Source organism: Lepidochelys kempii, chromosome 1, assembly GCF_965140265.1.
Source record: "Lepidochelys kempii isolate rLepKem1 chromosome 1, rLepKem1.hap2, whole genome shotgun sequence".
In the NCBI taxonomy this organism is placed as follows: Eukaryota; Metazoa; Chordata; order Testudines; family Cheloniidae; genus Lepidochelys; species Lepidochelys kempii.
The window spans coordinates 165,915,108-165,940,656 of record NC_133256.1 but is presented as its reverse complement, the minus strand read 5'-3'; the positions used below and the strand labels follow the sequence as shown (position 1 = coordinate 165,940,656).

General features: G+C 40.4%; 1 protein-coding gene across 8 annotated transcripts in view; it reads right to left on the bottom strand.

Moving 5' to 3' along the window:
• The window catches only part of GRIK1 (glutamate ionotropic receptor kainate type subunit 1), a 230,669-nt gene that overhangs the window by 33,297 nt on the left and 171,823 nt on the right, over positions 1 to 25,549 (bottom strand). For 4 of the 8 annotated variants that reach the window (XM_073362544.1, XM_073362533.1, XM_073362573.1 and 1 more), the window contains 6 exons: positions 21,469 to 21,576; positions 14,985 to 15,029; positions 10,215 to 10,328; positions 8,819 to 9,022; positions 7,763 to 7,986; positions 2,838 to 2,956 (listed from right to left, as the gene is read on the bottom strand). In XM_073362544.1, the coding sequence (XP_073218645.1) occupies positions 2,838 to 2,956; positions 7,763 to 7,986; positions 8,819 to 9,022; positions 10,215 to 10,328; positions 14,985 to 15,029; positions 21,469 to 21,576 (814 nt within the window). Of the gene's footprint in view, positions 1 to 1,195; positions 1,282 to 2,837; positions 2,957 to 7,762; positions 7,987 to 8,818; positions 9,023 to 10,214; positions 10,329 to 14,984; positions 15,030 to 21,468; positions 21,577 to 25,549 lie in introns of those variants that run through there. The other 4 variants (XM_073362562.1, XM_073362552.1, XM_073362600.1 and 1 more) reach the window with 3 other exon arrangements.

The following is a 25,549-nucleotide window of genomic DNA, read 5'->3' as shown; positions in this document are numbered from 1 at the left end:
AGGGTAATAATCTTCCAAACCACAGGCAAACAGATTTAATTTAGCTTTTTATAAATATATGTACATCTCTTAAAGGTCAGAGCTAAGCATAGCCCAGGTCTCTGAGTACATTTATGTAGCTACCAAATTATGAGAGGTAACAGCAAAGCAGACTTCCTGCTGTATATAGCCTTTGTGTTGTCCTGATTTTAAACTAGGCCAACAGTCTAAAAGTAGAGGTTTCTATTTAATTTAGGGAATCTTAATGTGTCATTTCAAGAGCTGCGAATTCATCCAGATTTATGTTTAATTGTGCTTTTCTTGTTGCTTTATCAGGCTAGATTTTTTTAAATGTAGTGAAACATGGTTATTTACTCCTAAGGATGTATTTTTAAACTGTAGTTGACCTAGCAAATGTAAGAGCAGGCTGCTACGTATACTGATTCAGATCTTCATGGAGATGTCATTTCTAAAAGCCTAGTTAGTATAGGAATATAAAAGATGCAGTTAGACACTGTTACAATGCTTAGTTTTAATGTATAGCAATAGTAATAGCCAACTAAACTTCAGAGACCTTCGCTTGCCGTAAAAGCTGGTAGTGCAGCCTTATCATTAGAGGTCCATGATAATAGATGGAAGTGGAGAAACTCTTGGTTACTGTAGCTTTTTGGCAAAATAATAATACTCCAGTGGTTTTCTCTAGTGGCAAATTAGTTGTATAAATGAAACAGAAAATCTTTAATCTAATTAAACTAATACATTTTAACCTGCCACTGAGTATTACAAGATCAGTCCCCTGGCTTATAAGATGCTGAGCACCCTCCACTCTCACAAAAGTCAATAGGAGTTGAGTGGGGTTCAGCATATTGCAGGATCAGGCCTGTGATTTCTTTCAGTATTCACCATCTCTTGGAACCTGAGTCAACAAAGTGCGTAAGTACATGGTTTAGTTTCACTGATGTAATCTTGTGAGACTTAAGCTCTACCTTTAGAGGTAAGACTGTGCTTACACACTTCGTTGAATTCGGGCCTTAGCAGGTCACTTGAGCTTTTAAAAGTAATAGTTTCCCATACATTTTTTTAAAAATTAATTTGCTGACTATAATTAGAAGTATGCCATATTTGGATACCTTCAAAGACTAGAGGAAATATCTGGGTTGAGAACTTCAAGGGAATGGGGAAACATCTAAGTAAAATGTTACTAGCAAGATTCAGGGTCAGAGACAATACTTGCTGAAGTCTCTCTAGTGCTTTTTTATGGCAGACATGACAGCCAATCCTGATCCAGACTTTGCTCACGCTCTGTAGAAAAGAGAAAGTCTGATCATCACATTTTAAAATTTAAACAAACAAGTGGCTTCCAATAAAGCACAACAAGCAGCTTCTGTTAACAAGAAAGAGCATAACAATAGATGCAGAGGTTAACAACCATTCATCTCTTGTTCAAACTCTACATGTTACTGATGGTGCACTTACAGTCACACGTACCACAAGTTTGTACATGGAAACATTTGCTTTGCCTTACAAACGTTTTTGTAAAGCTTCTTGAAAGACAAGCAGAGTCTGGTTGGGGCTGACTGTCATGTACCCAAGGTAGTGGTAACTAGCAGACACTGCATCCCACAGTTTGCTGTGGATGATGGTAAACTCCAAAAAGGCAGGACATTAAAAACACAAAACCTTGGGGCACTCTCACACACAAGGCAGTCACAATTATATACACACACCTGCCTGATACTGTAAAACCTTAGTCTGTACTTCAGATACATTGGAAAAAAACAAAAGCACCTTATCTCCAATCTTTTTCAAAATAATTGTGGTGAGGTGTCCTATGAATATACCAATAAAACTATATGCATGTATTATCCTAGTTACAGTGTGAAATTTCTTCACTACCCTAAGAAAAATTCCTTCAGTATTATTATTAGTTTACTAAATCCAAATTGGTATTAATGCCTATGAAAATAAATTATACCTGAATGAATGTAGGTGTTCCTTTCTTAAATATTTGGGAATTTATTACCAGTGTATTGCTGTGACTTCCTCTATGTGTTGCTCTTTTTTCCCCCAAAAAATGTTTTCAGAGATGTTGAATGGACCCCCATATTGATACAATACAGCCCTTTAATGGGAAGCCTCAGTATACACACGCCATAAGCATAAGTGTTTTGTACATGTATCTGCTTGACTTCCCATATCAAGTGCACTTCGCTGCCCTTCATTGTCAAGCGAGTATCTGTGTGCAGTTTCCAAAATTCAGCAGCACCTGGGACTTGACTTGGTTAAATTCTAAGGCTGGCTGCATTTACAATAGGATGGGACTCAAACCTGCAGAAAAGCCAATAAAAATAGGTTTTCTTTTGGTTTTAAATAAGTTTGACAATTGCCAGCAAAACTTAATCTTTCGAAGAAATACCTTTTGACTGGCTGTTATAGTATGTGTTCCAGAATCGCGATGGCTATTATTGTCTCTATTGGGATGAAGCCTACATGAATAGAGATTTTTCCCATTTTTCCGTGTAGGGATTTTAGATTTATCATCGATAAAAATACCTTTGTAGTCATCTGACTATTATTTTATGTTTTGTCCACAGAAGCTCCCATATGAGACAGCCAACTTTATACTTTCTTGTATGTTTTTCCTTCTAATTTCTGCAGTTACCTTATTTTGTATTTAAGCAGGTGTCAGTTTCATTTCCCTTCCCCCTCTATCCCCGCTTCACTGTGTAATCTGCTTTTTCATTTCTGAGATCAGGTTTTATAATATATGTGGTAGCTACAGATGGTGGAGTTTACCAGCACAGAAGCCCTTGAGCAGACTGTGGGATGTGTGCAATAATGATGTGTGACCCGTGTACCTTGCTGCATGAGAGCTCCAACTCCAAACCAGAAACTATTTAGTAAAGTAAAATTGTTTTCCACCACATCTGAGTCAGGGTTGCACGGGTGGGGGTTATACCACTCATAGGGTGTAAACCTGTGGTAGTTAACAGAAACAGTCTGTAAACATCAGATAAAATACACACTTAGCCAGCAAACCTGCTAAAGAATACAGAAAATGAAAAGATTAATGAAGAAAATAACCCAAACTAAAGGATATACATGTGTCCTGCTACCGTATGCAAGCTGCAGAGCAGCACTGCAGTGCAGGGAGGAGCTTTCAGAGCTCTAGTTTTAGCATAAGCCCTACTTCATTAATCCTAATGCTCTTTGACTGTAATCCTCAAATATAAGAGTACTGTTTCTTTCAAAGTTCCCAGTCATTCCCCTAGCCACGCGATTGATGACCTGCAGAGAGGGGGATGCACTGATTCCATGTAGCTGCTCCCCGGCGAAGCATGAAAGAATAAGGGCGATCTAAAAACAGTGCCTTTGGAGTACTCTCTATAGAAAGAACTGGCATTGGGCATGACAAAAAAACCCCCCAAAACTATATTACATGACCTGTTGGTGTTAAGATATTAATTTTTGTGTCCCTCTCTTCAATAGTGAGGTTACAGCACTTTAATAATAAGTTAAATTATTATTTAATTTATACAACTACTTTGTGAGAGTAGTTTCAGTCCTTAAAAACCATAAGGGTATATATTCAGTATCATGTATAGAGAATTACGCATCCAGTTTCCCCTTAATGAGTGGAAGAATAGTGCTTAATTCCCGGTGAACCTTGCTGAAAATGCAAAATCTATACCCCCTTATGGTCTGCAAAACAGTTGGCAAAGTTACTTTAAAGATTGTTCCTCCCCATGGTACCCTGCCTGTTGCTTCTCAGCTCTGCAGGGCATATTAGGTGCATTCCTGCTGAAGTTTATGAATATAGCTTTAATTGACAATGTCATGCTAATACATTTTAATTACTGTTTCAGCAATATAACTAAGCTTTGAATTTATGCACTCTTGCAACCAGAGCACTACACTAAGCTGAAGTAATGAACACTGATAGTAAGGAACGTACTAATTGAAACAGTAGGTAGCTTAAGATGCCATTAACTAAACAATATCATCACCACTAGTACAATAGTTGTTAAACATAATTGCAAGAGGCAATATAAAGATTAAAGACAAAACATTTCTACATATGCCATTTAAAAAAACAAAAACAAAAAACCCCAAGCCATTACATTCCAGCAAGTTTTTCACTGTGCTAATAGAGTGAAAGCCACCTTTCTACAATCAATGAAATTGTTCTTAACTAGATTTGTGCACAAAGGGTGAAACTCATCCCTGTGCACCAGCTAACTTGCACATAAGCCATCAAAGTGCAAAGGCCTTCTGTTGGGCATTCACACACACTGAATTACAGTGTTGACATGTTAGTGTAAAGAGTGTAAAACGGTAATTGTGCCTGATCTTTTGCTGGGAGTCTTGCACTGCAAATTGAGCAGGGCTGGGCTCTTGCATTCTTTTAAGTAATAAACCTATTCTGTGGCTTAGACAAAAGTGTATCAACAACAGAAGGAATAAAATGGCAACTGCTAGAAAATAGCAATAAAATTCAGTCACCAGAACTGCTTCTGCCAGACCAGAAAGCTTTATTTTATTATATGACCTTTTGATTATTCAAGGAGCAAAAGTACCTACAGTACATATTTAAAAAAAATTTTTTTTGCTAGTATATCAGTGACTCATTCTCTTTTAGAATTAAATATCAGATTTACTTGTTATGCACCTTATTCTGTGCAAAGTACCATATGAAATGTCAATGCAATGAACAGAGGAGGGGCAGGTCAATTATTCTATTCCAGGACTTGGCTAACCTAGGAAATTTCTGTTAATATTTCCATTGTTGTTTCTACTGATTCATTTCCACCAGTTGGAGCAGTAGTGTAGACACAATGTTGGAGGTTGCTGGCAGTTAAGCAGTACCTCACGCAGGGTTTCTCTGAGCAAAGTTTGAGGACGCTGTGTCTATATCACTGATGGACGCCTATGTTAGCTCTTCCGCCATTGATGAAACAAAGGTGGCAACAGATAGAAATTTTAGCAGAATATTATTAGTGTAATCACAGCTAATGTGGAGAAGAAAAAATATTTTTATTCTTGGCACACAACAGAACAAAGTTAATCTGTCGCTCTTGGGCAGATTTAATATTAGCCCTGAATGAGATGACAATTTGTGCACAGTTAGAATTATTATTCATGGTACAGTGAGCTACTGCAAGAGCTTGTGGGAAATCATGACTAATTGTACGCAGTCTTGTGGCTGATATTAGATTAGCCGTCAGTGATGGATGAACTCTTTCTGTACCCAGGACCTACACTAATGAGTGGTCCCATGATCTTCTATGCACACTCTAAGCAGTTTAAAACACCACAACAATAAACCCCACAAATTGCCCCCCCCTCTGTCACTGTAGTCTGCCTTGGGCACAGGTGCTGAAACCAGCAAGCAGACAAAGTTTCACGTATATGAAAGAGTGCATTTGGACAGTGCGTCCACTTGAAAAGAAAGCTGTTCTGTGGCCGTAAAGAAATACACAACCACATCAAAAACTGACCTCTGTGGGGACTGCTCTTGTAAATAAGGGAGATCGCCAATTTAAAGAAATCATAATTCAGGATGGGGGGAACTCATGACAAGAACTACGTAACTCATCTCAGAGCTGTATAGGAAATTAGATACTGTGAATACACACCATCAGAATGAATAACATGGGGCTATTATAATGATGCTATTTCATTACATTTGGTCTTTCATTGTGGTCTCTGGAATCAAAAGATACAATTTTAATTGTTTCAAGAGTTTTACATTTACAAGAGTTTTGTAATAAATGTTTACATTGTATCTTTACTCTGAGATGAGGAATATTTAGAATTTCAACAATACAGCTTTATATATTATCCCATCGCTATTATATAAATGTTAGACCATGAAGAGTTACATGATTTGAAATGTGTTTTCTTGGAGTATCTACTCTAAATGCTCTTTTTCTTTCATTAGTGTGAATTATGTCATATTTTATATTCATACATAATAGAACTGGGGTAAAAGCTTTACAAGGTGTTAGCAGAAAAACAAATTGTTGGTAATGGAAAAACCAATAACCCAGACAAATATTTGTATGTATATTCCTAGGGAGGAGGAGGGAGGATTGGAAAATGTTCGAAAATAGTGATGAAAATTATAATTCCAAATAGTGGAAGAAGTAAAAATAAATATGACTTTTTAGAGTGTCTTAGTATTGTGGCAGAGCTCCAACCTTGTCCCTATGGGTCTCGTGCTTCCAGGCAGTTTATGCTTGCTTCAGAGGCTCACTGCAACCCTCCACATAGCCCTTCTCTCTCTCTCTCTCTAGGGCCAGGGATACAGTCTACTGAGCCCTTTTCATCATAAGCCAGCAATGGAGGTTGGTGAGAGAATTCCCACAGTCTCTGTTGCTCCTACGGCCTCATGCCAAAACAGTTTAGCCTCCAGTCCTGACAGGGGCCTGTTTTTCCCTCCCAGGAGCTGTTTCTGTAATGGTGGGTTGGGGGGAACCCGGGCCCACCCTCTACTCCAGGTTCTGGCCCAGGGACCCTAATGGATAGCAGCTGTTGGCAGCCAACCTTTCACTGCCAGAGTTGCTACTGGTCAGTCAGGGAACAGAAAACCATTAATCCAGTGGCCACTATATCTGCCTTCTGCTATTCTGCTGTATCTAACTGGCCTGGGTCTATCACAGTATGGATATCAAATGCCAACAGAAAAAAAAATTAATGTTTCAAATATGGCATCCAAGGGATGTTGAATTAATATTTTATATATAAAATATTGAAATTCCTAAGGAAGCGATACCTTGGAAAGTCTCATATGCAATGTAGATGCCTGATCCCACAAACCTTTATTCAAATGACTAACCCTTATTCATACTAGTAGTAGCATTGACGTTAATGTGTCTACTTATATATGAACTATTCATGTAAGAAAGGTATTGGAACATCAGACTCCAGAATTGCTAAGAAAGGAGTATTGCTAAACTCTGTCAATCAGATTTTCATATTTTTCTTTTTTAGTTTTTAAACACAATTTGTTGAACTTTTCATCAGTCAATTCCCCCTCCCCCCCATCCTAGTTTCTAAACTTGTTGTATTCTATTAGTAGTTCGCTCTTCTGTGGGTTAGGAGTTCATTGTTCGCAGAGGCCTTGATTCATGACAGCATCTGCTTAATTTTAAGCCCAGTTTAAGTCCTGCTGAAGTTAAACACATGCTCCACTGGGTCATAAGTGCCTTCCTGAATATGGCTCTCACTTGGGATGTGAGAGTACACTGTGCTTTGCACCTCCTGTGACAATTCACTTTAGAGAGAGGTATGGGAGCATCTTGCAGAGCCAAGCCCTTGGGTTTTCTGTTATGCTATCCTAAATTTTCAGAGTGAATTGATCTGAGCTGACTTCTACCCTTCAGCAACAAAGATTTTCAGATTCTCTCTTGGCTTTTAACTGTATGAACTGTTAGCTGAAAAGTGCAGCGCTTATAAAGGAGTAACTATATGCTGAAAAGCAGTTGTATGTAATATTTTCATTTCTATTAAGTAACTTATGACAAATTTTATCAATTTTATTTTTTCTCCCTTCAACTTGTAAGTAAAGAACAATCCCACCACACTATGAATATTTATTTTCATATAAAAATAATGCAAGGTAACCCCTCTGGGATGCAGTGTTTTTGGTACTGGATAAAATTCCTAGAATATCATTAAATTGTTATTAGTGGAGTGAGTATATGTTGTGTGACTAGTGCAACACACATATGATAAGAGGTAAGTAAAGAGGTTGTGTCTCTCACACAGTCTTTAAACTTACCTTGCAATTACAAAGAGTACACAACTGACTCCAAGGCAGGCTAAGAGGACATACATCCAAATATCAGGAGAAAGAGGGTTGAGAAAGGAGAAAACACCAGGATTTGTGCCATTGGGTTTCCGGTACAAAATACTGATCCCCAGCGTCATGAAGGGTTTTGAGAAGTCAATAACTTTCTCCCTTACGTAGGTGATAGTGAGAGGAGCAACCGCCAGATCGGCTTTCTGGGAACACAAATTGGAAAATATTCTCATTTTCTTTGCATTCAACAAGCATATTTTTATTCCTTCCATCTTTTCCCATGGGTATTAAACAAGCTAAAACAAACATGTCTAGTTTTGCCTAGGAGCTGAACTGTAACTGAGTGTAAAATAAAAATTCTTGGTTTCCTTATTAAAGGTCATTGTGGGCAGAAAAACTACTTCAGAAGAGCTATAGTAATTTGAGTATGACCGAAACAGTTTACATCAAGAAAGTGTGGCAAAACAGTGCATTATTAGGACATTACTGGAAGCAGAAGGGACATGTCTGAAATATCATTCGTGGGAAGAGAGCACCCCAAAAAAGTCAAACTTTCCCTTGTCTTTGCAGACACCGAGATCCTTTGATGCAACAATACGGGTACTTTTCCAATGGATAGGGTAGGGCAGGGCATGATTCGGGAATCCTGCATGGGGGCTCAGCACCGCTCATCAACTGCAGAGCCGTGAAGAGAGGAAGCTCCCTGCCTACTGTTGTGCAGGGGAGATTGGGTCTACTGCTATGGAGATGTAACTATCATTGCAGCAGAGTAGGGGCCCGGGTGCTGGGGAAACTACAGTAGTCTCAGGGATATCATAATAGCCATGGATCAGGTCTACAGCATGGGGGAATATATTTCTTCCCTCCTAGAACACCCCAGAACTGCAGACCCTAATTACTTGTCTTTGTTCAAGGGCTTTTCTGCTCTGTGAAAATGGCTAGTGCTCCTGCTAATGTAAAACACTTCATTTGACTTGGCTTCTGATAAACTATATTAGGTTAAAGTAGAATAAAGACAGAACAATTCAATCTTACGTGATCTATGAGCTCTTTGACCATCCCATTCCACTCTCCTTTGTCATTCTGGGCTCCATATTTACCATCAGAAACTAGTTTGACCTCATAGATGAAGCCTAAAATATTTGACAGTTCCTTCAACAAATCCAGGCAATATCCTTCAAATCTGTCATTTCCATACAAGGGCTTATCAGACTTTTTGTACATAACATAGGGATCTTCCTATAGAACAAACATACCAAACATGTAACAATAGAAATGAGGTACATTTCAGACAATCTCAGTTTATACATTACACAAATAGTTGGATGATTTACTACAGTTGTACAGGTGCAACTAATTTACCATGTCCATTAAAAGTTATCTTAGATATGTTAGTAAATTTCCCAAATCAATTAGCTATAAATGTACTGGGTCTGAGTTTCATGGGCTCTGAGGGCCTGTTACTCCCATTGGCTTTAATTAGAGTTGGTGCTCAGCCCCTCCAAAATCAGGCCCAAGATCTATATAATGTGCCATGTTAAGGGATGGGTAAGGATACCGCAGTAGTACAATAAATACTACATAAAGAATCATAAAAGAAACCTAAAAATTGACTTTCTAAATAAAACAAACCTTAAAAAGTATGAAATCATATAATGAAATCATATCATTGACTGGACAATATATTCATGGGAGAGAATAAAAAATAGCATAGACAGAGTGGTTTTGTGCACATAGTATTTCCTTTTCGGCTCTAGGCAAGGCAGGCTTCTGTAGTTTTAACCTAAAGTGCAGGGCTCCTGGCAGTGGAAAGTCAGCAGGGAGGAAGTTGTGGCACAAGGAATCTGCAACTTCCCCTTTTCCAGGGAACCTAGAACCAGCCAGCACAGCCCAAGTAGCAGCAGCACTGGCCAGGAAGACAGGGATCGGGGTGACTGGAGGGTACACAATTCAGCACATCCTCCCCACTGTAACTTCCATTCGACACTGGTGAGGATGTACCAGTATCTGTCTCTCCCCTCTGTACCATAAGCTGCTCTTCTCGTCCAACCTTGTTTGTAGTAAGAAGTCAGAACACGTACACGCTGACTATAAAAGTTAGGATTTGGGTGTGTGAAATTTTCTTGGTGGAAAGAAATACAGATTGTTTCTTCAAACTACAGAGATAAGCTAAACATAATTTGGAAATGTGATTACTCTGGTGTATAGATGGATAGTAGGCAGTTTGATTGTGTCTATCTGCAAATAGTATGCTGGGCTAGAAACATGGGGTGGTTTGTCAAATCATACGTTGGTACAGGGAACCACAAAAGATGAAGTGCAGCTTAGGCTGAAAAGGAAGGCTTCATATAAATATGTAAAACAATGGAAGCAATGTATGATCTATTCTACACCATGGATAATAATATTAACACTATGCAGCAGGACTTACCAAAATGGTAGTGACTATGAGTGTTCGGTTAGCCAGCGAATCGGTGATATTGGTAGATCTGTCTTTATTGCTGTCAGTCATATTAAGGCCACTGTTTGAGTTCCAAACCCCAATCTGCACAGAACAAAGTAGAGAAATGGCTGCTAAGCCTCAGGGATCACATTCAGTGAAATTATGTATAATTTTCCATAAATGTGCATTATAGTTCACAGTCCAAAAAAAGAACATTGATACTATACATCACTGTGATAGACTAAAACACCAGCAGTATGAAATGTTTCAGGAACAAACCGGTTGTAATTCTAAATAAGGGAACAACATCAAATGGTTGATTGTCATATTTAAATCATTAGGAACACTCTGCTCTTTCAAAAGCAGGTTGAAATGAATTAACCATAAGAGTATAAGGTATGTCAATATAGCTGTGCATTTGTCAATTTACTACAAAAGTGGAACGTGTTGACTTTTTTAGGAGGAAACAATGTCAAATGTCTATTTTCCTGAAATTGTTTCTTTTTGTAAATGGTAAAGTTGAAACATATGGCAAGACCTTTCCTTTCCAAGACAACAGATTAAAAGCTTGGATACATATGCTGAAACAGATTGATGGATGCACTGGCCTTTTACTTCTGCTCTGAACCTGCTGAAGGCACAGATGATTATTCCAGTCACTTCTTGACTACTGATATGACAGAACCATCAAGGTGATGCCATTTCACCTCTGATCAGTGTTTGTCAGTAAAGGCTAAAGGAGAATGTAGGTTTAGATTCCTTTCCAATCCCCACAATAAATAACTCCAGCATTTAGGGCTTGATCCAGAGCCCAATATAGGCAAGAGGGAGGCTTTCACTGATGTCAATGGATTTGGATCAGTATCTTTACAGTGGTGCAAATTACAAAAGTAAAGTTAATTTATTCAGATAAATATCAACTCTACATATATTCAAATTTAAATCTTAAGATTTTATTTCCAAATCCTTCTGGTATTAATATCTTTTAAAATGAAGTGGTATAGATTTGGAAATTGGGCAATAATAATTGACCCCCACACAAGTTTGCATGCGCAAGTTTTCCTCCTGAAAAAATATTGTGCCTCCAAATAGGCGTAATTAAAAATGCTACTTGCCTACTTTGCATAAGGCCCCAGTTCAGCAAAGTATCTAAGCACATGTCTAACTAAACACATGAGTAGTTCCATTCATTTCAATGGAGTTATACATGTGCCGAAAGTTAGACATGTGCTCAAGTACCTCACTGAGTAGGGGCCTAAATGCCAAGCAGTTCAAAACCTGTAGCCCAGTGGTTAGGGTACCCCCTAGGATGTAGGAGCACCCCCCCTCCCCCATTCAATTCTCCCCTCTCCTTGATGAGGAGAAGGGATTTGAACAGAAATCTGCCACCTCTCTGGTGAGTGACTTAGCCACTAGACTATGTGTGGGTCTCCCTCCACTTTAACATTCTCTCCCTACCACCAGATCAGGCCACCCAAGCAAGACACGCACTCCTCTGCCTATCTTTCCCGCAGTCTGTGGATTGCATTGGGGCTTAGGTGGGTGATTGGTGCCTCAGTGCCTACAATGGGGCTGCAGTGTGCATGCCTAGAGGCAGAAACGTAGGCACCTAGGGGATATTTACAGCAGAAATGTAGGTGCTAAATGAGTCTAGGTGCCTACAGAGTTAGGTGGCAGTTGAGCAGGAGTTTTGTGTATAGCAGAGGAGCCTAAAGCTGGGATTTAAGCTGGATTTAAAGCTGGGTGCTTAAATATGGGGTTTAGGCATGTAAGTACCTTTGTGGATCTGGGCCTATGTGCCCTCCATTTTTATTGGATTGAATTTGTCACTTCAACGGGAACTGACTTCAGTGGGGATGGAGGGCACTGAGCATTTCCAGGATTAGGCCCTGAAGTGACATCTGAGTACAGCAATTTGAAAATGGAGCTTTTCATTATCGATCTATTGTTAGACACTCGTGATGAAATGACACATGCAGAAGATGTTTAGAGAGTATTCAGTATCTTTCTATGCTATTAGAAAACTTGATGAATGAAGCATGATATGCCTTAGACCAAATTAATGCAAAAAAATGCACAAAAGCGAGCAGATTTCCTGTACCAACATTCCAGGCTTTTGAAAGGTTAGAAAAAGAATCTTGCAAAGTTAACTGTCAAACAACCGGAAATACAGAATCAAAATATCTGTTACTGAAGAACAATACATTTTACAAAGCTCACCACAGGTTTTACTTTAATTGCATGGAAAGATTTTCTTCTTAAGCTGAACTAATGAAATAGCATCCTCCACTGTGAGGAGCAAAATCAATACGAAAATGGTATATAAGCCATCTGCATTCAATTGCCAATTTAAATATGATCAATACCCATGTAATGATCCACACGCATTGATTTGTTAAAACAGTCTGGAATGACATCAGAAACATCATCTACCATCTTAGGTTAGACGAGTTAACCAATTTACCTTGAATTTAAAGAGACAGGGCCAGCTCAGAGTCTGGTCTGATATATATATTTTAAATTGAAAGTTTGTGAAAGGTACCAGATTGATGGCTTTGGGGACTGGCATACTCCATCCTCGGAACAACATGCTTCATCACACTGGTCTGCCAGTTCGTTTCAACTGTATCCTGGAGGGACCAGCTTTCAGTGCCTCCCTGCTGAGATTGCCAACAAGGCTGCCAGATCAGACCAAGACTGAAATTGCTGACTTGCCTCACATATTGTACACCTCCATCAGCTGTCAGATGGTCAGTCACTACTGACCAAGGTGGGATTCGTTGAGATTATAAACTGAGGCAGGGACTATCTTTCCTTGTCCAGAACCCAGCACAATGGGGCACTGCTCCTGATTGGGGTTTTGGGGATCGCTATTATATAAATATTACAATAACAATTAAATCATTCAAACTATATATGGCTGAAAGCCCACAGATCCCATTGTCAAATTCTTTAGCTAACCATTTCTCCTCCTAGGACATTTTTAATTGGGATAACATTGTTCATGATTCTTTCCCCTCCTCTTAAGACACACACATGCATGTCTTTTAGGTTTCTTTTGCTTCCAGAAGGAGATCAATTTGGGATTATTGATCTGAAAATTATTTATATACATGACGTGTTGGGTATTATCAATTTAGTTAATCTGAGGCCATGATAAATGGCTAGTTTCTCTTAATTTGTTCTGGGGCAATGCACATTAATCAAAAGCTATTCTGCTCAACCTTGCTGACTTCCTGACACACTGGTGTGCTTGAAATAGCTGGCAATGAGGAAGAGCAGAACGGTCATACAGAACATGGAATAGCACAGTCATAGTGTGTACAGAATACATCAAGATGGCCACTGTACATTAAAATTAAAGGAATGACACTGTAGGTCAGTCTTGATACTAACAATGAAAAAGGTCAGAAGGGCATTGGATGAATGAGGCCAAGGTATTACATAATTATGGTGAATCTGAAGGGGTTTATTGCAGTTTAGTGACAAATTCAAGACATATAATATGCCCTTCTCAATGAGTCAGTGTTCTGAACCAATTGTAATTTGGTTTAAATTAATTCAACTTAACATGAAATGCCTAGAGTCAAAAGCTAGATTGGTTCAATAAGCTTCTGTATGTCAGGTAGGATGATCTATTCACTAGTAATGAGGAAAACAGAATCTCTTGTGCCTTAGCCTGATTCACTGAAGATTAAAACAAGGTTATTAAGTATGTGTTTTATTAGATTTAAAAAAGAGTGCTATAGGACACTGTAAGCTACTCTAGTGTAGAGTGCCAAAAAATGGGGAAAAAATGGGGAAAAAAGTTTAACCTTTTTTCAAGATGTATGCAAAATATAATACTTATTATTTTACATAGCATTTTTTTATCTGTATAACCCAAGCACTTTACCAATGGTGGGTAAGAGATTATTATCCCGCTTGTATAGAGGTAGAGAACTAGACTCACAGAAGACTAAAGGCCTTATTATCAGAGGTGCTGAGCACCTGTAGTGTCCTTTGACTTCAGTTGGAGCTATGGGTGCTCAGCACTTCTGAGAATCAGGCCTTGTAAGTGACTTGCCTATGGCCACTCAGTGAGTTCACAGTAGCTCTGAGAATAAAACTTGGTTCTTCTGATTCCCAGTCTAGTGCCTTTTCTATTGGTCCAAGCATCCCCTATATGTTAAAAGGAAGCATGAGATGCCTGGAATAAGTTGGACAGTTTATAAACAAGCCTGCTTCCAGTTTACATGTGTTATTGAATGTCTGAATTGCCCATTAATTGTATGCCAGGAGCTAATGTAGTAGTCAAAACTTAAGTCAACGATACTAAAAAAGTCATTCATGGCACACACTTTGTGGGAGTGTCAATAAGCCACACATTTAGCACAGCACCCACCATTAATGCTGTTAAAGGCTAGACTAATACTTGAAACCCCATTTTAATGAGTAAGGTAGGGGAACAGCTGTGAAGGTGTCTTCTTTTCTTAATGCCTCCAACCTTCATTCGAAGGAGCAAGAAGGCTAACCCCTGAGCATTTAAAAAAATGTTATTAGGGAAAAGTATTTAATCCATCTGAGGTCTCTTTACAATTTGTAAGTACTAGAGTGCATATCCTAAATAGGAATGGAATTCATTCTATCACAGAAAAGTACACTCTGAGATAGCATATTGTCTCTAAACTGCAATCTGAGATCCATTTGTCAAAACCCAAAGGATGAGTTTTAAGACCCAACCTGAAGGTTTCTTGCATCACCTGTCTGTGTACAAACCTTCTTCCACACTTTATATAAATGCTTAGAAACCTCGCCAGCAGCCTTGGTAAAGAGAAAAATAAACAGAGTGCTTCATTAAAGATGAAAAGTGAAACCAGTTTAGAGAGCTGGATGCTAGTAGTTATGTCTCAATTAACTCATAGATAATTATTCAGAATCAAAATGCAAATCCACTGAGCCAAATATTTTAAGTGGGAGGAGAAACAAAGTTGTTTTTAGTTGACATTAAGCACTGATCTCTATAAATCAAGAACTCTAACTTTTTCATAATTTACACCTCCCATTTCCCCCCTTTCCTCTCTAGCTGGAGCACAGGGAGCCCTGTTGAGCACAGTTCCTTGGTGCACAAGGTGCATGAGCCCCTGAGTGGTGTTTGGTATCCTACCCTCTACACCGCACAGCAGAACTGTGCTGGTTCCAATAAATTCAGAGACTTCTGTATCCTTCATTTTTGCTAGCAGTAATTAGATCTAGCTGACAATATGATGCTTGAGATAACAGCAGTAGCTTTGTCTCTGTTGTTATAGATCAGAGCCTAAATGGAATCCTCTGGGATAAGGTGCTTTTTCTTACCCTTGTGTATTAAATAAGGAAAGAGAGGTAGGTTCTTTAGTATCTTCCCAATCTGCTAGCCTACAAATGTGGATTATTTGCTTTTGTTTTATTTAACAAAAAGAAGGCCCAGATAGGTGTCCAATCTGCATCCTCAGGACAACTGGTAAATGACAATATAAGGGAGACAAGACCTTTTCACACAGATTATTTCTGAAGTATAGCTTTGCAATTTACAGGACTCTCAAGCATGTCCTGATGAAATGTGATTTTGCTTGACCTTTGCTTGAGTGTAATACCAAATTCAGACACTTACCCCAAAGAACACTGTTTAATCTCAACAGAATAGACCACAACTAATTTCATTTTTCCTCAGTAGCATAACCATTTTAGTGAAACAATGAGTAATTAGGGATGGGGTGAAAATATAATTGATTGGCTCATATTCAATAATTAAACAATTTTTAGTATTTCAGCTCGTTTTGAAAATATTACTTGAATTCCTTACTGCCCGCCCCGCACCTCCTCAATACACACTTATTAAAAATTGCACAATAGATATATAACATGGCTAAACCTCTGGATGTTAAAAAAAATCACTTTCTTTAAAATACAGATGCTATTCTTTACAAGGCACACCGGCTTATTGTCTGATGGTAGAAGTTCGTTCAACTTGCTGACCATTAATTTTGTGGGGAGTTATAAGATTGAGATGACATTTAAACTTGATTTACAGGATGTGAATTGACACAGTGAGACATGGGAAGAGCAAAACCTCACAGGAAGAGCAAAAGAGAATATATTTTCACTTAAGATAATGACTGCAATTTCCAGATTCCTATTCAGTACCCTGATATATAAGATAATATGAATTGCAAAAGTCAAAAATCTTCTCAGTATCTGTGTAGGAGAATAAGGGAAGGGTGACCTGTCTCCTTCCCGCCCGACCCCAACACCTGCTGCCCTCTGGAAGGATCTAGGGAGGCAAGTTTTCTTTAACAAGAGCCCAAGAAACTTTAATGAAAGTTTGTCTCATCAACACACAGCCTTTTGGGCTTTCTGAGTGGGAGTGGGTCCCAAACAAACTTAAAAGGCAGCTTTTCCAATCACTCTCAGAGCCCCAAAATGTGTCCTAAGGCATGGCTCTTACTTCAAAGTCTGGATGGGTGAGGAAAAAAACGGGGTTCCTTAGCAGAGTATCTCTTATAATTTCTTATGAGGTGACTCACCCTGCATCTAGCTGTGCTACCCAAAGCTGACTCCTTTGCAGCTTCTCAGAGTCTTTGTCCCGTTCTCCGCCCCCTCCCCCCCAAAAATGCTTCAGCTCTCTTATAAGGAATCAACTGCTTGAGATTCCTTCCCTGCACTGGTGTCTCCGGTTAGCTCATTAGGAAGCCTGATCCAGACTTCAAGTCTCCTGCAGGACAGCTCTCTCACTCCCTCTCACTCCTTGGCTCTCTGCCTTTGAGTGGGTCTGTCGGAGCACTCACTGTGTGGCTTTCCATCTTCGTGCATCCCAGACAGAGAGTGCACGTACTGGTGGTTCTTGTCAGGATGATGGTCTATACGAAAATGAAAGGGCTGTAAGGTGAGGTACCAACGGTGACCTGGGCATCGTCTGGAGCCACTGGAGTCCCGTATGGTCAATGATGAGAAGAAGGTGGATCCCAAACAGATGATAGCGCAGGATTTTCTCCACACAGTGTATTGCTAGGCATTCCTTTGAGGATCGAATACCACATTTCATAGTCCAGGAGTTTCCTGCTCATATACAGAATAGGGTGTTCCTGGCCATGGAACTTCTGGGGCAGTACTGCTCCCAGGGCCCAGTATGAACATTCGTGTGTAAAATAAATTCTTTTGAAAAATCAGGGCTACACAATACAGGTTTGTTACAGAGAATCTCTTTTCTTTCTCTGAATACTGGGCACTCTGGGGGGACCAAGTGACCTGCTGAGAAGCTATTTCTTAATGAGATCATTGAGGGGAGCTTCTAATGAAGTCAGAGATCACATTTATCCGGTGGAAGTCTATGCAGAATCGAATGGTCCCATCTGCTTTAGGTACAAGGACCACATTGGACTAGACCAGGGCCTTCAATGTTTCAATTATGCTTAGCTTTAACATCTCCTGGACCTCCTGTATTGAGTGGGATTTTAACCCTTTCAGGATAGGTACATTTAGCAAGCCTGCTCCAGGCTTCAACTGGGTTTTATCTGAATGTGGTGGGAGCCTAGTGAGGTTTGTCTTGGAAATGGGTAAAGTACGTCCTAGTATGCCCACACCAGGTCTTTAATTGCCCTCTCTGGTCAGTGGACAACCCACTGCCAAGTGGGGTCCCTTTGACCCCTACCGCAACTGGTTCTGGGAGCTGGGGTCCTAAATCCTCATCTCTTTCTGGATGGATGAAGATATATTCTGCACCCTCCAAGGTCACAGCAGATTTACATGGTAAATCTTCTTTGGCCTTTGTCAGTCTGGGTAGTAAACCTTGTAATCAGCTGCCCAACACAGATGACCTCGTAGGGACCCTGAAATTTGGCTAGGAGTTCATTCTCTCAGCTGGGAAGAAATAGGAGGACTTGGTTGCCAGGCTGGAATACCCTCATCCTAGCTCCCTTATTATACTGCCAGGCCTGGCTCTACTGGGCCTGGAATAGGTTGGCCCTGGCAAAATGACCAAGGCACTCCAGCCTCTCTTTCATTTGTAGGCCATAGTGGAGTACATAAGTGGGTAGTCTGGGCTTCCCATGACTTCTCGACCAGATTTAAGATACTCAGGGTTGTCTTCCATTGAGAATTTCAAAAGGGGAAAAGACAGTAGATGCCTGTGGAACTTCTTGTGCCATAAATAAAAGGAACAGCAGCAATTGATCCCAGTCTCTGGTTTCTGTCCCAACGAACTTTCTTAGCATCAACTTAAGAGTCTGATTAAACCATTCGAGTAGGCCATTGGTCTGAGGATGGTAGGACCAAGATCCAGAGTCAAACCTTTAAGAGGAACAAGACCCCTGGATAATTTCTGAAGGAAGGCCTACCCGGAAAAGATCTGCAGTAGCTCCTGCATGAGGGTGAAAGCGATAGTGTTCTGCAAGAGAGCAGCCTCTGGTTACCTTATGGCATAGTTGATGAGTATGAAATAAATGTGACCCCACGCACTTTTCTCAAGGGGGCCAACCATGTCAATCTCCACCCTATACGAAGGGGTTGTTACGAGAAGGATGGATATTAAGGGAGCCCGGCCTCATTCCTTAGGGGCTACCTTCTGTCAATCTGGGCAGGACAACAAAAATCCACTACTTCCTAAAATATACTCAGCCAAAAGAATTGGGCCAGTAGTTTTCCAAATGTCTTTGCCTTACCCTCATGTCCAGTCATCAGGACAGAGTATGCTAGTCTCAACAGTTCTTGATGAGCTGGTTTGAGAACTAGGAGCTGGACCCTGGGCTCTTCCATGTGAGGTTGTTTCTTCACCCAGTCCAGAATTTCATTATGTAACTTGAAATGGGGAAATTGTTGGGTAACAGTGTTCTTTGGTGGCTTCCCCATTGATCACAGCTACCTTGTTGAAACATTCTTGGAGGGCCTGAACTTCATCCTGAGCAGTGATGAAGTCAAAAAGTATCGTCTAGTCTAAGGGCCTCTGACTCGCTTATGGGCAGAGTGTGATGGGGTTCTTTTGGGAGGTCAGTTGCAGGGGGTCCTCTTCTCGGAATGGATTCTCTATAGGCCCCAGTCCCAGCACAGGCTCAAGTCTTCCTGGGCCCTTGAGAGTTGCCTGGGGTAAGGAGCACTGAGTTTCTGTTCATGAGCATGGAGAGGTGTACGCTAATCGTGACCCAGGATTACAGGCCAGGGAAGGTGCTCCGCTACATCCACCTGGAGACACCCCATGTAGTCAGCAACTTGTAAGATAATAGGGACAGTCAGATAAGTGCACCTTTTCCACGTATGTAGAAGATTTGGACAGTTTGATTGGATTAGAAGGCTTTGGGCAGGAACAAATCTTGGTGCAGGAGCATTTGCCCAAAGCCAGAGTCCATCAGCCCACCTATGAGGTGTAGTCTAACTTGATGGGAACCAAGAAGGGTCTTTTGGCATTCCACTTTGGCAGGTTTGAGGTCTTGCCCTGTTGGCCAAAGTGACACCCTAGATAATCACTCTCCAGGAGAGGGTACTCTCACTGCATGTGTCCCAACTGCCCACATGATAACATATGATCACACCCTCTTGAAAGGTAGATGAAGTCCACTCTGGCGCCTGGAGGCTCAGAGCGCCCAGGAAGGAAGGGGCTCTGTCCATTGAGGGTGGCCAAATAGTGTGGGCACCTCCATGTTCCAGGGGTGCTGAAACCCAGTGCAGCTCCAATGACTCTTGAGGTACTATGGGGAAGCAGGAAGGGGTGGTGCTCCCAAGGCCTGAGGCCTCTGCCTCCAAAAAGTTTTCTGTCACCTCCATGGCTCCTGCAATGGTGCTGGGCGGAACCAAGGGACCCAGGCTTTTACTGCTACTGGGAGAATTTTTAAGTCCTATTCCAAAACAATGCTATCTATGACATTGCCCGTGGTCTTGGTTTCTGGGGTCAGCCAGCAAGTAGCCAAATCTCAGAGCTGTTGGGCAATGGCCCATGGGCTGCCTCCTTTTGGAAATGTTTCCTCTTGAAAATTCCTATGGTAGACCACTGGTGAGAATCCAAACCAATCCAATATGGCAGCCTTCAGGGTGGAGTAGGACTGGGCTTTTTCTCCACATAGGGCCCTGTAAGCAGTCTGGGCCCACCTGGTTAGATAAGGGGCAAGCTGGATGGCCCAGGAGTGCCTCTCATAGCCAGTGGTAGCCACCCACTCAAATGTTGGCAGGAAGATTTTGAGGTGGAGTTAGTCAGTTTGGTTAGGGTGGGCCCTGGGAAAGCCTCAGCAGAGAGCACCCTCATGGGAGTGCTCAGTGAACCTTGAATGAACAGTCTGGCCACCTTGGCTTGGAACTGCCAATTCCATTCCTTGTTTGGCCATCTGTGCCTTCTCCATGCACTGGTGGAGTGAGGGGGGGGGAGGAAAGGGCTAGTAAGGTCTGCTAGAACTGATGATTTCATTCCTTCTCTATGTTCTTGCTGCTATATTACTAATTGCAATATTTCCTTTCTGGCTTCTCTTGGGAGAGCGGAGATCAAGTCCCTGTTCAGGCACCAAATATAGGAGGGTGAGGGAGGGACAGGCTGTCTCTTTCCTCTAGCCCTACCACTTTTCCTCCCACAAGGACCTGGGAGGTGGTTTCCTTTCATAAGAGTACAAGAAACATTAATGAAAGATGGTTTCATCAACACGTGGCTCATTTGGACTCCTTTCGGGGGGGGGGAGGTCCCAAATAAACTTAAAAGGGAAATCCCCAATCACTGACAGAGTCCCAAAATTCTGCCTCAGGGCATGGCTTTTACCTCAGAGCCTGGGTGAGGAGGAAAAAAGTGGTTCCCTCACGAAGTCCCTCTTATAAGTCCTTATGAGGTAACTCGCTCCAAGTCCAGTTTGTAGCTGCTCTGGCCAAAGCTGACTCCCTAGCAGCCTCTCAGAGTCAGTCTTCCTCCTCTTCCCACTAAGAACTACTTAGCTCCCTTATAAGAAATCAGCTACCAGGTTTCTCTGGTTGGCTTATTTAGCTAGCCTGCTCCAGGCTTTAATCTTCTGCAGGGCAGCTTCCTCACCCCCTCTCACTCCTTTGCTCTCTCCCAATCTGTGTTTCAACTTTAACCCAAACAATTTAAAAAGTAGATTGAGCTTTTTTCAACTATAGGAAATGTAGGTGAAGAGGAATGGGCTTCAAGATGTCACTTCAAATTAGGTTTTCATCCTCATGGTGCATGAGGTCCACCTTTCAATAAGCACAGTCCCACTGACTGTACTATATGGCTCATAGTTTGAACACAGTTAGTTACCTTTTCTGTTCCTTCCTCCTTGAGACTAATAATGTCCAAATCAAAATCCTTTCTTAAGCCGTCTGTTTTGTTGAAGGTAATGCGCCCTGTCAAACCATCCCATCGTGCCTAGGGACAAATGAAAAAACACACTTCCATGTAATGTTTACCAACAATTATTCTAAAGCCATCAAAAATATTACACTTATTAGCCTACCAGATGGCTGTCCCCTTGCCGGGCCCATGGAAAGGGGTGGGGCCAAACCTGCTCCCCACTATACCCTGCCAAGCAGACTGAATGATTTGGAGAACATCACCAGGGGAGTTTTCCTATCCCTGAGCACTCCCCTCCCCCACCCCATGGGTTTTACTGTGGCACATTGTGATCTGGTCGTCAGCTGTGATCGTCTGTAAAATGTTGCTGAAGCCTCATTCCCTTCCTTGCCAGAATCTGTGGGGTTCATTAGCTGAACCAACTAACCATCCAAAGTTGCCAGAGTGCCCAAAAACAGCCTGATTTTGGTTTTCCTCTTTTAAAGTGACACTCACATCACCCCTGCCAAATCCACTCCAGGAGCCCGATGCACAAAATCTCAAATTTCACCTAGCGCTGGTAACTTGTGAAGGGCTTTCATCACTCATTGTTTGGACTGTTGAACAGATTGTGGGTTAATCTTGCCTAGAGCCAAGGGATTAGGATCCTAATGCCCTTAGACTCCTCTGAAAATCTCAGCCTAAATAACTTTGGTCAGCTCATTTTCTGGAGGACTACGTTTATAACTAATATACATGCAGCTTCAGTGGTCACTGAGGAAGTTTTTTTTTTTTTGAAAAACATGAGACAAATCTTATTTATAATTAAAATAATGCTCTTCAAATCGTGACCCCAATTCTGCTTCCATAGATGTCCATCGCACAACTCCCATTGACTTCAATGGAAGCAGGAGCAGGCTTTCTTGGAGGCTGGCAAAAAGCCCCGTGGTTTACTTAAGTGACACTCAAGTCTTTAATACAAGATTTAAATGGGGCATAGGTGGTGCATCAGAGTTTGCATAGACTCTCTGAATCAAGGTGCATTTTAACATAATTAAATAAAAATGCACCTTCACAATTTCCTTTAAGCTTTAATATCAGGGAAGAAATTAAATGGGGGCATTTGTTGTATATCACAGTATATTCAGCTAGGGTTATTGTATATAACAATGTATAGTAGATACAACCAAGGATTATTCTGAATTGTGGTTGTCAATTCTCTGTTCTAAAACAACCTCTAATGAAGTATAAGATTGCTACATCTTGTGTTCTTTCCCAATATAAACCAAATATTTGCACCTTTTAAAATTAGACCATATGCTATGTTGCCTGCGTATTTTGGTCCCACTGCTGAATATTATCAACTAGAGAGAAGGATTTGATGGATCTTAAACTGAAAACAATTTTTGTAATCTATTTTTAGAGACCCCCCCACATTAGATTAATTTCTTCAAAAGTACAAGGAAGATATACATTATGACATAGCTTCCACATATGTGCCAGAGTTATAATTCTTAAATTACAGGCTTTTCTGCTATACTTTTCTTTTTTGTTCTTCATTTGATTTATTTTAGGTGGCTTTTAAAAAAAGATGCATAATAAAATCAACAAATATAAATATAAATATAAAATCAGCAAATGTAACCACTTCTTGTTTTATCTGCACGTAGTTCTGAATCTTCAGGGATTAATCTCAGACACAGGTTTGCCATCACCATGTATATCAAACAAATCTGCTATGGTTAGAGCTTGTATCTAAATATTATGGAAATAGGGTGGGATTTTTGAAAGTGACTACGGAATTTAGGAGCACAAGCGGTCCATTCAGCAGGGCTTGTGTTCCTAAATCACGCAGGAGTGTATGAAAATCCCACGCATAAACAATTAAACATATTTTCTGACTATGCAGGTCATATTTTGATTCGGTGATGTAAGATACTAAAATATGCATATGAGAAGATACATGTTGATGCATTTTGTTTTATGAGACCAGTTTGTTCAATTTCTTCCTCTAACATGATCACCATCACTTAGTTGTTATGATGGATCTTGTCTAAATGATCTTTTTTTTTTACGTCAGTTTATTTGTAGACAGTGATTTGCCACAACAATTCACATTTGTTGTCACTGTATCATGTGCCTGACTCCTCCATTAAACGTATTATGGTCTTGAATAAAAGAATTATCAGTAAAATTTTCAAAAGTGACTTAGCAGCCTAAATCTCATTGAAAGTCAATGTGACTTGTGCTCCTAAGTGTCTAAATTACTTTTGAAAGGAGGATGTGGGATCCTAAATCATTTAGGTGCTTTTGAATGTCCATTTGTGTCTGCAAAGATACTGGAAGAATAAAAATGGGGTATTTGCAGACAGTCATATCATAACCTTTTTTTATGCCCTGAATGCCCTATGAAATTATAGAAAGCCTTCCTCAAAAACTGATGGCAGGATATGGGCCAAAGACTACCCACTTAAGTTCAAATCCTGGTCCTTCTGGAGTCAAATCTCCCACTGGCTTCAAGATATGCTCAGGAAGCCCTATGGCCTATGCTATACAGGAGGTTGTTTTTAGAAATGGTCAGACTAGATATCACAGTGGTCCCTTCTGGCATTATAAACTATGAATAAGACCAGAATTTGGCCCCTAAAGTGAACTATGTCAGTTCCAAGAAAGAATAGTCCATAATCACTTCTAGGGAATGATCAGGTAACTCAAGGATGTTGGCGCATAGTAGATATCACCTGGTCAGGCAAATGACGGAAAATCAGTTACACAGTTCTCAGATATAATTAACTAACAGAAATGAAGCAGAACTTTCAGTACAGTGAGAATTCACATAACTGTGTAACAGTGCAGCAAGATTTCATGCTTTTATATGCAAGATGTATAGCAATTTTGATGTTTCTAGTGTCATTCCATGTTAAATGTTACAAGGTCTAATAAAAGTGAATCAGAACCTAATCAGGTAATTCATCAAAAGAAATTGCTTTTTTACATTTTGTCTTTGCTTTTGACTCCAGTAGAAGTTAGGGAACAATTTAAAATGCTGATGTATATTATCTTCCACTTGATTTTGGCTGCTTTGAATATGGCTGTAGCTTAATTAAAAATAATTAAGTTCATTAACTTGTGTTTGCAGTGTCCTTCTCTTAAATCTCAAACGTAGGGGCTGCATCCGACAATAGTACCCTGGTCAAAAGAGGTCAGGAAATGAACTCCTACAACGCTTTTCATTCGGGGTCTTGTTGGCAGCAGTAGGACCATGCAGTGTTTAACAGAGGTTCACAATCAGATGCACTACTCTAAAATTATATTTTATCATGTGATTAATATTTTCATTTCTACTTTCTTTATATTTTTCAGTTCATCAACCGGAATCAATATTAAGCCTTAGTTCCATCCAAAGCCAATCAACAGATCAATAACAAAGTCAATAGTTTGAGTTGCAGTCAATTTTCAGTAGCTGACAACTTTAGAGTTCAAATCTTTGTACAACCGATGGGTTTAATGTTCTCTTGTGTTTCCAATAGACTTCATTTTTTTCAAACCTGAGTGTTAGCAAGGTACAACTAGAGCAAGTAATTATAACATGCAGTACATATAATACTCTTCGTGTCATGAGGAATTAATAAATATTTATCTTCAGGAGGAATCTGTCTAAATTCAAATATCAGTGTTACAAATCTACCCAGACAATCTTATGTTTAGACCATGCTCCACTACCATTGACATCAAAACATGAATCCTTTCTCAGGCAGCGTGAGGGGGCGTACAAACCCCACTCTGGAGAGGAAGGGGCATTGTAGGATGGCTCCTGAAAGCCAGTAACAGTTGAAATAAGCAATAGTGTCTACACTGACACTTTGTTGATCTAATTACATTGACCATGACTCTATGCTGCTCAGGGAGGTAGTGTTACTATATAGGCGTAGAGAGGCACTTACGCTGGCAGGAGCCAAATTTAAGTGAAGACACTTCCACGGCTAGGTCAACACAAGGCAGCTTACATTGACCTAACTGTGTAGTGTAGACCAGGCCTCAGAAAGAGGAATGCCCTGGGAGGAAGTCA